The sequence below is a fragment of the Sorex fumeus genome, unplaced genomic scaffold (genome assembly GCF_029834395.1).
Source record: "Sorex fumeus unplaced genomic scaffold, SorFum_2.1 ptg000123l, whole genome shotgun sequence".
NCBI lineage: Eukaryota > Metazoa > Chordata > Mammalia > Eulipotyphla > Soricidae > Sorex > Sorex fumeus.
The window spans coordinates 3,993,547-4,008,334 of NW_026606180.1; the positions used below are offsets into that span (position 1 = coordinate 3,993,547).

The following is a 14,788-nucleotide window of genomic DNA, read 5'->3' on the forward strand; positions in this document are numbered from 1 at the left end:
GTGTCAGGAGTAAGGAAGGGCTGCGTGAGACAGGTGACTTGAATTTGGTTTTGGTCGTAAATAGGTAAGAGAAGAAATCAGCAGGATTTAACAACAACAACAAAATCCCCATGTGGAAAAGAGTGTGGCATCATTGAAGCAAAAGAGTAAAGGCTCCACATATCAGTTGTGTAATTATCTCTGGCCCTTTTCCATGATGTAAATTTTCCGTTTCTTTGGCTGCTCCTTTGAGAGAGCTGCTCTGTGATTTTCATTAGTACGCATGGGATCTCTGCACATTCTCAAAAAAAGAAAGCACCTGATGAGAGGGACGAGGTGAGACCCTGTCCTTCAGAATTCGGGCAACACAGAATGTGGTCAACACAGTACTGCTGCTCCTGCAGCTATAACAGACGTGTTCTAGAACCAGGAGCGGAAGTAGAAATGGTCCCTCTCACCTCACAGCTAGTGATGCCCACAGGATGCGTGCCGCCGCCTGTGTCTGCCCTGTGCTCTGCTGAAGTGGAAATTCTGCCATTGGAGAAAAAACCTGTCTACCAACAGACAGAATCCTACTAAGCTTATGAACAAGACCATAATATTGAGATATAACAAAGCTGGGAATCTGAGATGACAAACAACTGAAATCACAGAAGAATGACATGACACATGGTGCTGACATACATGAATAATGGCTGTTCTAAGTATGTGTGAATGATGGCTGTTCTAAGGAGGATTTCTACATCTATTATGCAACTCCCACCTCTACCTGTATTGAACCTGTCTTTCAGAAATTACACAGAGCCCTAATCCACAAAGTCAAAATTGAAGTTTAATTCAGTTATGGGAAAAGGAAAGGAGTGAAGGGAGAGAACAGAAAAAGAAAAGGGATAGATAACTGAAGAAAATGGATAGAGGAAGTAGGAAAGAAATAAAGGAAAGGAAGGGGAGAGTAAAGGGGGGGAATGGGACAGAGAGATGGATGGAGGACAGTGGAAAGATGAAAAGCTAAAGAAAGAGGGATGGTGGAGGAAAGTGGGAGAAAGAAAAGGATAAAGGAAAAAAGAAATAAAGGGAAGGAAGGGGAGGTATGGAAAAATAAAGATAAGATGGGAGGAAGAAAGAGAGGGAGGTAAAGAAAAGGAAGAAAGGAGGGAGGGGAAGGAAGGGAGGGAGGGAGGGAGGGAAAGAATGGAGGAAGGAGTTGAATACTGTGGGAGGAAAACCTCAATTCTTTCTCTCCTCACTGAGACTAAAATTTGAGTCAATATCATGATAAAACATGAATATATAAAAACTTCGTGAAACTGTGGAAAAAGATATAAATCTTGGTGTTTATTTTTTTTATTTTTTGCTTTTTTGGGTGACACAACGGTTACTCCTGGATGTGCACTCAGGAATTACCCCAGGCGGTGCTCAGAGGACCATATGGGATGCTGAGAATCGAACCCGGGTTAACCGCGTGCAAGGCAAATGCCCTACCCGCTGTGCTATTGCTCCAGCCCCCTTGATATTTATTTTTAAATTCTAATCTTTCAGGAGAAAGTCAGATGTAATCTAAGTACTTCTACTTTAAAGTCAATAAATTTTCACTCATAAAATCATAAATTAATAACTAAATTTTAAAGAATTGTACCATTACCACATATGAACCTAGCCATTTCAATATCATATGAAAAGTCTGTAAAAGAATTGCCCCGAACTATGAGCTCACTCCAAGCCCGTTTCTCCCTGCGACACCCCTCCACACTGCCCACACACACGCACCATACTGCAGCTGTGAGATCTCTTTGACCCAGGCTGTGTGATAGATCACCTCGAACTCCACCAGAACGTAGGAGATTTTGTTATACTGGCGAATAACAGCTTTACCTTCTGGACTTGATAAAATGTCTGAATTTTTCTGTTTTGACGTGGAAAAAGAAAGAGATTTATTTTTAAAAGATTGCTGATTATTTTCATGGCTCAATCAACAAGTTTGTATTTACAATAACATCAAATAATCGTTACCCTTAGATTTTGTTTCACAAAGAGCAGTATTACAAGGAAATGAAAACACTTTACTTTGGAGAACATTCCAATTCTCTGTTCTCCCCCTATTACTGATGCTTTTTAAAAAAATATTGTTTTGGACTACACAAGATTGTACACAGGGCTTGCTCTGTGCTCAGGTGTCACTCCTGGCACGTCAGCAAAAGTGCAAGGCAAGAGCCTTAACTGCTGTGCTATCTCTCTGGCCCTGCCCCATTCTTCTCGACAAAACACAAGGGCCTCGTTTATCCTGAATTGTGAATAATTGAAAATAACTGAAAATTGTGACTTTTCAGTTCCAACACTGAAAAAAAAATCACACAGAAGCAGAAACACAAATTATGAAACAAAAATGCAAATTATTGTTTTGACTAACATGGGTCAAAAGCGGTAAAATTCTGCTCTGCCGCCATGGAGACAATCAACTATATCTTGTCTAAACTTGTGTCTAATGCCAGGGTTTAATTCACCTTTAAAACAAGAGAACAGTAGTGGCTGGGGAAGTACCTGCAAGGGCTGGAGTCCAGGCTCTGCAGGCATGACCCCTGTACCACATAGACCCGTGAGCACCAAGTGACCACAAATCACCAAATACAGAGAAGGAGAGAGCAATGAGATATATCAGTCCAAAAAACTAAAATTTGATAATGCTTAAGTAACAAATTACTTACAGGACTATTATTGTGTACAGAGAGCAATAGTACAGCATGTAGGGCTCTTGCCTTGCAGCCAATCAGAGTTTGATCTCTGGAATCCCATGTGGCCCCGGGAACATGCCAAGAATGCAGAAGCAGGAATAGCCCCTGGGTGTAGCACTGGGTGTGGCCCCAAAACCAAAAATCAATCCCAAAAGAAGACTATTATTACTAGTTACTTTGTTTTATGTTTAGGCATGCAGAGCAGCAAGGAACTCAACTTTCCCTTATTTTCTGTCTCTTTAACTAATAAAGGGGAAAAAAACCTTAACTCAGAAAACAGAAACTGGCAACTCCAGAATATCAACAAGATCTAAGAGTATTGTGGTATTTTCCAGAGCTTAAATAACCTAAGGACATAAGGATTTGATGCTCTTCTGTGGTCTCAGTGATTATTTTATTTTATTTTGTGGTTGCTGTGGAACCATTACTGGCACTGGTTGGAGGTACCACGCACTGGAGAGGATGGAATCCAGCACATCTCACATGCAAGGCTCTACACTTGAGCCGCGTTCCTAGCCTGGGGGATAAGTTATTAAAATGCATGTTCACCTTTATCAGTCAAGCAGATACTCCAATAATGTCATTTCTCTCATTGTTCTGTGTTGGCCAGGATCCTTTTTGATTCTCAACAATGTTTAAAGAAAATACATTATTTGAGGACCTGGTCTCATTCTACATTCTTCTGCTTTAGTTTGCTATCTCTAAGAACCTTTAAAATGTTAGCTGAGAGCTGTTCAAATTAGTGACTATCAACCTTCAAGCATATTCATAAATTATGCTTTCCTTGCCTTAAAAAAGAATTAGCTCTTTTATAATGGACTCATACATGATAGAATAAAATACATTTTGGGATATAAAACCCATACATTCCTCAGATTAAAACTAAACTACTGGCTTACAAAGAAATAGTTGATGGGCTCACTTATCCGGCGATAGAGCTGTCTCACCCAAAGGATTTTTCCTGCTACAGGAGGCATGTTGCGAGCAAGTGGAGGGTCATCTTTTTGAGAAAGATAAAGCTGTGATTAAAATAACGGGTATTAGTGTTTGAAATTTAAAATGATGCTCGAGCGGGCCCAGTATGATAAAACGATGAAAAAGTAAAAATAAAACCCATACTGCTACCTTTGTAGTAATGTTTACCATTAAGTGTTTTTTTCATACACAGATGAAGTTCTGAAGTCTCACTCTGATACTCTCTAAAATCTCATTTTCCACTCCATGTTTTTTCCAGCATTTTATCCCTAAAATATGTTATAATATTCTCCAGATCCCCAAATACATATCTATAAACTTGGGCTTTTCTATTCGCTAACTTAAAAAGATAGGGTTTTTAAAACTTTGTTATTATTGTCATTAAAATTATTATTGTCAATAAAAACTTCGCTATTATTGTCATTATGATGGTGATAATTTTTAATTGAATCACTGTGATATATATAGATAAAAGTTGTTCATGATTGAGTTTCAGTTATAAAATGTTCCAACATTCATCCTTTCAACAATGCACATTTCCTGAGTCAGAAAGAGAGGGACAGACATAGAAGGACTGTGCTCATTGTGTAGTATAAAATAACAACATGAGGCTGACACCCAAGGACAGTAGATAGAAGGGCCAGGAGGATTGCTTCATAGCTGGAAGCCTGCCTTGTGAGCACAGGGGAGAAGGCAGATGGAATAGAGAAGGAATCACTAAGAAAATTATGGCTGGACGCTGCCAGGACCCCAGCCTGTGGCACCTGCCTCCACTTCCCCAGCGAGTGCCAGCCCAACTAGTCGCCACCCCTCCCCAACAGGTCTGTGGACTAGCATCTGGACCCGCTGGGGGAGTGGCCACCACTGTAGGGGTGTGGCCTCCTCAAAAGTCTGCTGGCCTCCTCGAAAGTGGGCGTGGCCTTCTCCGGGGCAGGCAGCCACTCATGTGGCTGCAGTTATATTTCCCACTCCCAGCACTCTGGACTTTCATCCCAGCCTTTATCACCTAATTCTGTGGAAAAAATTCTGGCCACCTCAACTACAATATAATAAATAACAATAATCCACTGGCCTACTCCAATTCTAATAAAAGACCTGAATGCAAAGAAGCTGTAAAGGTAAAGGTAAAGGCCCTCCCGTTGTTCATCAATTTGCTCGAGCAGGCCCAGTAACGTCTCCATTGGAGACTTTGTTGTTACTGTGTCTGGCATATCGAATACGTCACAAGGAGCTTGCCAGGCTCTGCCGTGCGGGCGAGATACTCTCAGAAGCTTGCCTGGCTTTCCGAGAGGGGCGGAGGAATCAAACTCGGGTCGGCCATGTTGGCTGCGTGCAAGGCAGACGACCTACCGCTGTGCTATCGCTCCAGTCCTGTACAAGCCCAATATTAAAAGAGCACCTCCTCCAAAGCTTCACTAGATGCCCGTCATAAGCCAAAGAAAAATGCCTGAGAGCATGATCAGACTCTAGGAAGGGAGAAGGGTGACCACCATTGACCGACCTTATCCAGAATCCTTTCCCACGATAAGAGGGAACAGTACTAGTGAATTTCGGGGTTTTACCACTAAACAATCAAAACAACACGAAGAAACAGAACAAATCTCCACTACAAGGAGAAGACGAAGAAAGATCCCCGAATCCTCAACTGGGTTTATCCACAAATATGCTCTCTCTGATAAAGAATTCAGAGACAAAGCAGAGGATATTCAAGGATCTACTCAAAGAATCAATGGAGGAGATATCCAGAAAACAAAAAGAAGAAATAAAAGAAACAATAGAACATATAGTCGAGAAAATACAGGAAGAAATGAGAGCAGAAATGAAAAAAGCTACAAAAAGAAGTCTCACAAATAAAGGATTCGGTAGATGAAATTAAAAACTCAGTAAGTGCCCTTAGCAGTAGGATGAATACAGCTGAAGACAGGATCAGTGAACTTGAAGATGAGCAACAGAAATCCCATATGGAACAACAAGCAATGGGAAAAGACCTCAAAACGGCTCTAAGGAGAATCAGAGACCTAGGGGATAACGCCAAGAGAAACAACATTAGAATAACTGGAGTACCAGAAGGACAGGAAGGCAACCCTAATGAAAAAGCCACAGTCAAAGAAATCATTGCTGAAAAGTTCCCAGAGTTAAAGAATGCAGACATCGAGATCCAAGGAGCCAGAAGGGTGCCAGCTAAAAGAGACCCTAACAAAAGCACTCCAAGGCATATCATAGTCAGAAGGATGTATGCTGTGGACAGAGACACAATACTACAAGCAGCAAGGTTAAAGAAGGAAGTCACATACAAAGGAGCACCCCTTAGATTCGCAGCAGACCTATCAGAGGAAACCTGAAGGCAGGGGTGGGATATAGTGAAAACACTCAATGAAATGAATGCCTCACCAAGAATACTTTATCCAGCTAAACTCTCACTCAAACTCGATGGAACTATACACCATTTTGTAGATAAACAACAGCTCAGGAACTTCATAGACTCAAAACCAAATCTAAAAGAATGATTAAAGGGGGTCCTGTAAGATAAGAAGGAAAACACTTATAAACACAACCAACCGCTACAGAAAGATGGCACAAAACCCCATGACAATAATCTCTCTCAATGTCAATGGTCTAAATGCACCAATCAAGAGACACAGACTGGCAAAATGTATCCAGAAACTGAAACCAAAATTCTGCTGTCTACAAGAAACTCATCTCAACAGCCAGAGCAAACAAACTCAAAGTTAAAGGATGGAAAACAATCCTGCAAGCAAACAGCTCCCTCAAAAAAGCTGGGGTGGCCATACTAGTATCCGACAACATAAATATCAGGTTGAAAAAGAGTAGAAGGGACATCGAAGGCCATTTTCTATTTATCAAGGAATACGTATAACAGGAAGAAATCACACTCTTATACATCATTAGGTATATGCACCTAATGAGGGACCAGCTAAATACTTAAAACAACTGCTAACAGATTTTAAGCAACACAATAGTAGTTGGAGACTTCAACATCGCCTTATCACCTCTGGATAGATCAACAAGAACAAAACTCAACAAGGAAACATTCTCTTTGAAGGAAGAAATAGGAGAGAGAGGGCCAATAGACCTATGCAGGGCTTTATACCCCAAAAAGAAAGAATACACATTCTTCTCCAGTGCACACGGAACATTCTCCAAAATAGACCATGTGCTAGGCCACAAAACATACCTCAATAGAATCAGGAAGATAGAAGTAGTATCAACAATCTTTTCAGATCATGATGCATTGAAGATAGAAGCGAATCACACATAGACATCAAGAAACAAATCAAACACATGAAAATTAAAGAACTCAATGTTGAACAACAAGTGGGTCAGGAAGGAAGTCAAAGACGAAATCAAAAGATATCTGGAAACAAACGAGAATGAAGACACAAGCTACCAGAACCTATAGGATGCAGCTAAAGCCTGTGCTAAGAGGAAAATTTATAGCTTTGCAAGCATTCCTAAGGAAAGAAGAAAGGGCCTACATAGATAACCTAACCACACAACTCAAGATTTTAGAAAAAGACCAATGAAAGGAACCCAAACATGGCTGAAGGAAAGAAATAATAAAACCTAGAGCAGAAATTAACGACATGGAAACCAAGAAAATAATCTGAAAGGTCAATGAAACCAAGAGCTGGTTCTTTGAGAAAATAAATAAGATTCATAAACCACTAGAAAGACTAACAAAAAAAGAGAGAGAGAACCCTAATAAACTGAATCAGAAATGAAAAAGGGGACATTACAATAGAAACAAATGAAATCCAAAAGATCATCAGAGACTACTTTGAGAGTCAGTATGCCACGAAACAAGAGAACCTAGAAGAAATTGATAAATTCCTGGATTCCTATAATCTCCCAAGATTGAACCAGGAAGACTTGAGATACCTGAATAGAACCATTCATATCAAGGAAATTGAAGCAGTAATCAAAAGTCTTCCCAAAACAAAAAGCCCAGGCCTAGACGAGTTCACTAGTGAATTCTTCCAAACAAGACCTTTTGCCAGTTCTCCTCAAGCTTTTCCAGGAAATTGAAAAAACAGGAACTCTCCCAAACAGCTTTTATGAGGCACATATCTCCCTAATACCTAAAGCAAACAAAGACACCACCAACAAAGAAAACTATAGGCCAATATCCCTGGTGAACACAGATGTGAAGATTCTCAACGAAATATTAGCAAATAGAATCCAACAACTCATCAAAAAGATCATACACTACGACCAAGTGGGATTCATCCCGGGGATGCAAGAATTGTTTAACATTTGGAAATCAATCAACATAATCCATCATATCAACAAAAGTAAAGATAAAAACAATATGATCAAATCAATAGACGCAGAGAAAGCTTTTGACAAGATTCAGCATCCATTTATGATGAAAACTCTCACCAAAATGGGTTTTGAAGGAACTTTCCTCACAATACTCGAAGCCATCTACGATAAACCCATGGCAAGCATTATCCTCAATGGGGAAAAACTAAGGGCCTTCCCTCTAAGATCACGAACAAGACAAGGATGCCCACTATCACCAATTCTGTTTAACATAGTACTGGAAGTAATTGCAATAGCTATCAGGCAAGAAAAAGACATTAAAGGTATCCAGATAGGAAAGGAAGAAATCAAGCTCTCACTATTCGCAGGTGATATGATACTGTATCTCGAGAATCCTAAATCCTCTACCAAGAAACTCCTAGAAACAATAGTCTTGTACAGTAAAGTTGCAGGCTATAAAATCAATGCCCAAAAATCCATCCTATATGCAAATGAGAGAGAGGAAAGTGACATGAAAAAAATAATCCCCTTCACAATTGTGCCCCAGAAAATCAAATACCTCGGAATCAGCCTAACTAAAGAGGTAAAGGATCTCTACAACAAAAACTACAAAACGATGCTCCATGAAATAAAAGAGGACACGAGGAAATGGAAACATATACCCTGCTCATGGATAGGAAGAATCAACATCGTCAAAATGGCAATACTCCCGAAAGCACTACACAGATTCAACGCAATCCCTATAAGGATACCCATGAAATTCTTCGAAGAAATAGATCAAGCACTCCTGAAATTCATATGGAACAACAAACGCTCACGAATAGCTAAAGCAATTCTTGGGGAAAAGATATGGGGTGGCATTACTCTCCCCAACCTCAAACTCTACTACAAAGCGGTAATAATTAAAACAGCATGGTACTGGAACAAAGCCAGGGCCGCAGACCCATAGAACAGGGTGGAATATCCACACCCACAACCCCAAATGTGTGAACATCTAATCTTCGATAAGGAAGGAATAAATGTGAAGGGAAACAAGGAAAGCCTCTTCAACAAACAGTGCTGGCATAACTGGACAACCACATGCAAAAAAATGGGCTTAGACCTCGACCTAACACTATGCACAAAAGTCATATCAAAATGGATTAAAGATCTCAACATCAGGTCAAAATCCATAAGATACATTGAAGACAAGGTTGGCAAAATGCTCCACAAAATTGAGACTAATGGTATCTTCAAAGACGACACTCTTCTGACCAACCAACTGGAAACAGAGATAAACAAATGGGAGTCTCTTAAAGTAAGAAGCTTCTGCACCTCAAATGAAACAATGACCAAAATACAAAGAGAGTCTACAGTATGAGAAAGAATATTTGCCGAATACACATCCGACAAGGGGTTGATATCAAGGATATATCAAAGCACTGGTTGAACTCTACAAGAAGAAAACATATAACCCCATCAAAAAAATGGGGTGATGAAATGAACAGAAACTTTCTCAAAGAAGAAATCTGAATGGCTAAAAGGCACACCACTAATCATCAGGGAGATACAGATCAAAACAACAATGAGATATCATCTCACACCACAGAGACTGGCCCACATCCAAAAGAACAAAAGCAACCAACCAGTGTTGGCGTGGATGTGGCAAGAAAAGGACCCTTCTTCACTGCTGGTGGGAATGCCGACTGGTTCAGCCCTTTTGGAAAAGAGTATGGACGATTCTCCAAAAATTAGATATTGAGCTCCCATTTGACCCAGCAATACCACTCCTGGGAATATATCCCAGAGAGGCAAAAAAGTACAGTCGAAATGACATCTGCACTTCTATGTTCATTGCTGCACTATTCACAATAGCCAAAATCTGGAAAAAACCCAAGTGTCCGAGAACAGATGACTGGTTAAAAAAACTTTGGTACATCTACACAATGGAGTACTATGCAGCTGTTAGAAAAGATGAAGTCATGAAATTTACATACAAGTGGTACTACGTGGAAAGTATCATACTAAGCGAAATGAGTCAGAAAGAGAGGGACAGACATAGAAAGATTGCGTTCAAAAAAAAAAAGAAAGAAATACCCAAAATATAGTGGTGGGAAAGTGTAATGTGGTGGGATTGGTGTTTGAATAATAAATGTAATCAAATATTTTGAATTACCTTATAAAATAAAAATAAAATAAAATAAATAAAAATAAAAAGTAAAAACAAAAGATTGCAGTCATCTGGGGAATATAAAGTAACAAACTGGGAGACTAACACCCAAGAATAGCCGAGATAAGTACCAGGAGGTTCACTCCATGGCTTGGAAGCCAGCCGCACATTCTGGGGGAGAAGGCAGCTCAGATAGAGAGGGGAGCACCAAGTAAAGGGCATTGGGAGGATCCTCCCAGGATGAGAGATGCACGCTGAAAATAGACTATAGACCAAACATGATTGCACTCAATGCCTCTTTTGCAAACCACAGCACCCAATAGGAGAGAGAGAACAAAAAGGAATGCCCTGCAACAGTGGTGGGGTGGGATGGGGGGGTTAGGGGGTAGGGGTGATACTGAGAGAGAGCATTGGAGGTGGGGAATGGGCCCTGGTGGAGGGATGGGTACTTGATCATTGTAACTTTACCTCATGGTTTTTCACTAATAAAAATTTTTTTAAAAAAAGAAAACTATGGCTGGAGGAATCGGTCGGGATGGGAGATGTGTGCTGAAAGTAGATAATGGACCAAACATGATGACTTCTCGGTGTCTGTATTGCAAACCATACTGCCCAAAAGTAGATAGCAAGTATGGGGAATATCGTCTGCCATGGAGGCGGGGGTGGGTGGGGAAGGGAGTGTTATATTGGGGATATTGATGTTGGGGAATGTGCACTGGTAGAGGGATGGGTATTTGATCACTGTGTGATTGTAACCCAAACATGAAAGCTTGTAACTATCTCACAGTAATTCAATAAAATAAAAATTTTTAAAAAATGCATATTTCCCACTACCAATGTCCCCAGTTTCCCTCCCACATGACGTCCCTCTTTCCGCCTCCCAAACGTGCCTCATTAGCACACATTTTCTTCTCTCTCTCTGTACTCTTATGTTCCTTTCAGGCACTGTGGTTTGCAATATTGTTACTGAACGGGTATTGTGCATATCACTTTACCTCCTTCCAGCACTCAGCACTATGACAATCAGTGTCATATTGGTCCCCTCTCTGTCCTAACTACACCAGCCCCCTCCCCCTTCATAGCAAGCTTCCTAACATGGACCAGACTTCCTGGCCCTTGTTTCTATCATCTTTGGGTATTATTCACATAATATGTTTTTTATATCCCCCAAAGGATTGCAATTGTTCTGTTTGTCACTCTCCCTCTGACTCATTTCACTCAGTATGTTATTATCCATGTCCATCCATGTATACGCAAATTTTATAACTTCATTTTCCTAACAGTTGCATAGCATTCCGTTGTGTAGATGTACCATAGTTTCTTTATCCACTCATCCGTTCTCAGGCACTTGGATTGTTTCCAGATTCTGGTTACTGTTAATAGTGCTGCAATGAACATACATGTGCAGAGGGTTTTTCTATATTGTGCTTTTGGCTCCTAGAGTAAATTCTGAGGAGCAGTTGTTTGTTGGTTGTAGTTAAGCTCAATGAGGAATGTCCATATTGTTTTTAAGAAAGGCTGGACTAGTTGGCATTCCCAAGATCAGTGAATGAGAATCCCTACTTTTCCACATCCACACCAACACTGGTTGTTCTTATTCTTTTTGATGTCATCCAGTTTCTGTGAAGTGAGATGATATCTCATTGGTGTTTTGATTTGAATCTCCCTGATGATGTACAGCATTTTTATGTACCTGTTGGCCATTTGTATTTCTTCTTTGAGGAAGTTTCTGTTCATTTCCTTTCCCCATATTTTGATGGGGTTGGATGTTTATTTCTTGTAAAGTTCTACTAGTACCTTACACTTTTAATATTAACCTCTCATCACATGAATGTTGGGTAAATTTTATCATTCTATGAGCTGTCTTTGTATTCTCATCATTGCTTCCTTTGAAGTGCAGAAGCTTCTTAGTTTACCATAGTCCCTTTCATTTATCTTTACTTCAACTTTCTTGGTAAATTGGTGTATTGTCCTTGAATAAGCCTTTAGCTTGAATGTTATGGAGAGTTCTAAGTTTTCTACTATGTACCTTATGGATTCAGGTCTACTATCAAGGTCTTTAATACATTTTGATTTGATTTTTGTACGTGGTATTAGAGATTTAAAATTTTTTTTGCATGTAGGTAACCAGTTTTCCCAACACCACCTGTTGAAGATGATATCCTTGATCCACTTCTGATCCACTTCATATTTCTTTCTCCTTTATCAAAGATTATCTGATCAGTTCCCTGAGGGTCTATCTGAGGATCTGAGGGTCTGTATTCCAATACCATGCTGTTTTGATTACTACCTCTTTGTAGAACAGTTTGAAGTTGGGAAAAACAATGTCTCCCATTTTCTTTTATTCAAGGATTGCTTTAACTACTTGGGGGTGAGGGGTGGTGGTGGCTATTGCTTCATACAAATTTCAGGAGTGTTTGATTTACTTCTTTTAAAAATGACATGGTTATCCTTAGAGGGACGGCATTGAATCTGTATAATGCTTTGGGGAGTATTTTGATCATTTTGATCATGTTAATTCTCCCAATCCATGAGCAGGGGATGTGTTTCCACTTCCTCATATCCTCTTTTATTTCTTGAAGTACTCTTCTGTAGTTTTCTTTGTACAGATCCTTCACCTCTTTAGTTGATTCCAAGGTACTTGATTTTCTGACACACAATTGTGAATGAGATTCTTTAATATCTCTTTCTTCTGGTTCATTGTTTCATTGTTTGTATATAGAAAAACCATGCTCTTTGTGCATTATTTTTGTAGCATGACTATTTACTCTAAAAATTTATTGATGCTAATTTTTATGTTTTGGGTACACAGAGTTACTCCACCCCTTCTCCTCCCCGTGCACACACCATCCTCCCCGGTTATCACCAAAGACTCCATCACTGTCTTCACATCGCCTCCAGTCCACCCTTCCCTCCAGACACTTCAACTACCTGCCCCCAACTTGGCAACCCCAGTTTTGTTGTAAAAGTTCAAGAGTTTGCTTTTATTGGACACTGTCCATCCCTTGCCCCTTTCCTTTATACATCATAAATGCATGAGATCATCCGAAATTTGTGCTTCTGTCCCTAACTTATTTTGATTGACATCACATCTTCTACAAGCAAGTTGCGGCAAAAGGAAAAATTTCATATTTTAGTCACGGTCATGGTCCTCCTGTTGTTCATCAATTTGCTTAGCGGGCCCAGTAACGTCTCCATCGTGAGACTTGTTGTTACTGTATTTGGCATATTGAATACGTCACAGGTAGCTTGCCAGGCTTTGCCATGCTGGTGAGATACTCTAGGTAGCTTGCCAGGCTCTCCGAGAGGGGTGGAGGAATCAAACTCAGCTCGGCCAGGCCGGCTGCGCACAAGGCAAACGCCCTACCACTGTGCTATCGCTCCAGCCCATATTTTAGTAGTATTTAATTATTTATAATTTTTATCTACTCATCTGGGTTGTTTCCAGATCTTGCTACTATAATAGCACTGGAGTTAACATAAAATTTTATGTCAATTTTTGAATTACTGTTTTGTGTCTAGGCATAGTAGTCAAGGCATGGAGTCTCTGGATCATATAGTGGTTCTATTTATCAATTGTTTTGGAGTTTGGAGGAATGTGGGAGAAAAAGACCTTCAGACTTTTTTCTATAAAAGCTGAATCAAATGACGTTTCCAGCAGACAGTTTTGAAGAAGGAAAGACTTGCCAAGCTGTCTGTTTCACACTCATGCAGACTCTCAGCAGCACATCAATATAGAGGTGGGCCTCAGGTACCAAAATAAAGCAACACACAAAACAATGGGGGGAAATAATTACAGAATTGTTTTAGATTTATTATGGAATCGTGATTTATAACATTACTCATAGTACAGTTTCAGGAAAACAAATTCCAACCAGTCCCACCACCAGTGTCCACTTCCCTCCACCAATATCCACAGGTTCCTTCCCATTCCTGAGTCTGCCTCCTTGGCAGGCACATTTTTAAGTTTGATTATTGCAGTTTGCGTTTTATGCTTTCTGTGTTATTGGCTCTGTAGCACTGTAGCACTGTCCTCCTGTTCATCGATTTGCTCGAGTGGGCATCAGTAATGTCTCTGTTGTGAGACTTGTTACTGTTTTTGGCATATCGAATACAGCATGAGTAGCTTGCCAGACTTTGCCGTGCGGGCGGGATATTCTCTGTAGCTTGCTGGGCTCTCTGAGAGGGGCGAAGGAATCGAACCTGGGTGGGCCACGTGCAAGGCAAATGCCCTACCCACTGTGCTATTGCTCCAGCCCGTTATTGGCTCTATGATATGTATATCTAGACATACCACACCTCTAGACCACCAATGTGCCTGAGGTCCTTGGTCACTGCCCCTTTTATCTCCAATCACTCTCTTCTTACTTTCCCCATTCCCTTCCTATCCTCACACTTCTATGATCTAGTGTCAGAGGTAATCTAAGTTCCCCACTTTGATACCTTGTATTCCCTTGTCCTGTTAGTCTATGTTGGCTGAGTGCAAGGCAAACGCCCTACCGCTGTGCTATCGCTCTAGCCCCTAACAAATTAAGATTTTAATGGCTAATCTTGATGTGTTTCTACTGATCCCCTACCAGTCAAAAATATACTTTTTAAAATTTTTATTAGTGAGACATCATGAGGTACAGTTGTAGACGTACAAGTTTACAAGTTTTTGTGCTTGGGTGAT

The 14,788-nt window shown here is 40.3% G+C and overlaps 1 protein-coding gene across 1 annotated transcript in view; it reads right to left on the minus strand.

The window, feature by feature from the left end:
* The window catches only part of DNAH8 (dynein axonemal heavy chain 8), a 438,788-nt gene that overhangs the window by 334,423 nt on the left and 89,577 nt on the right, over nt 1–14,788 (minus strand). Inside the window, 2 exon segments of the mRNA XM_056137311.1 lie at nt 1,747–1,882; nt 3,608–3,727. Coding sequence (XP_055993286.1) covers nt 1,747–1,882; nt 3,608–3,727 — 256 coding nt within the window.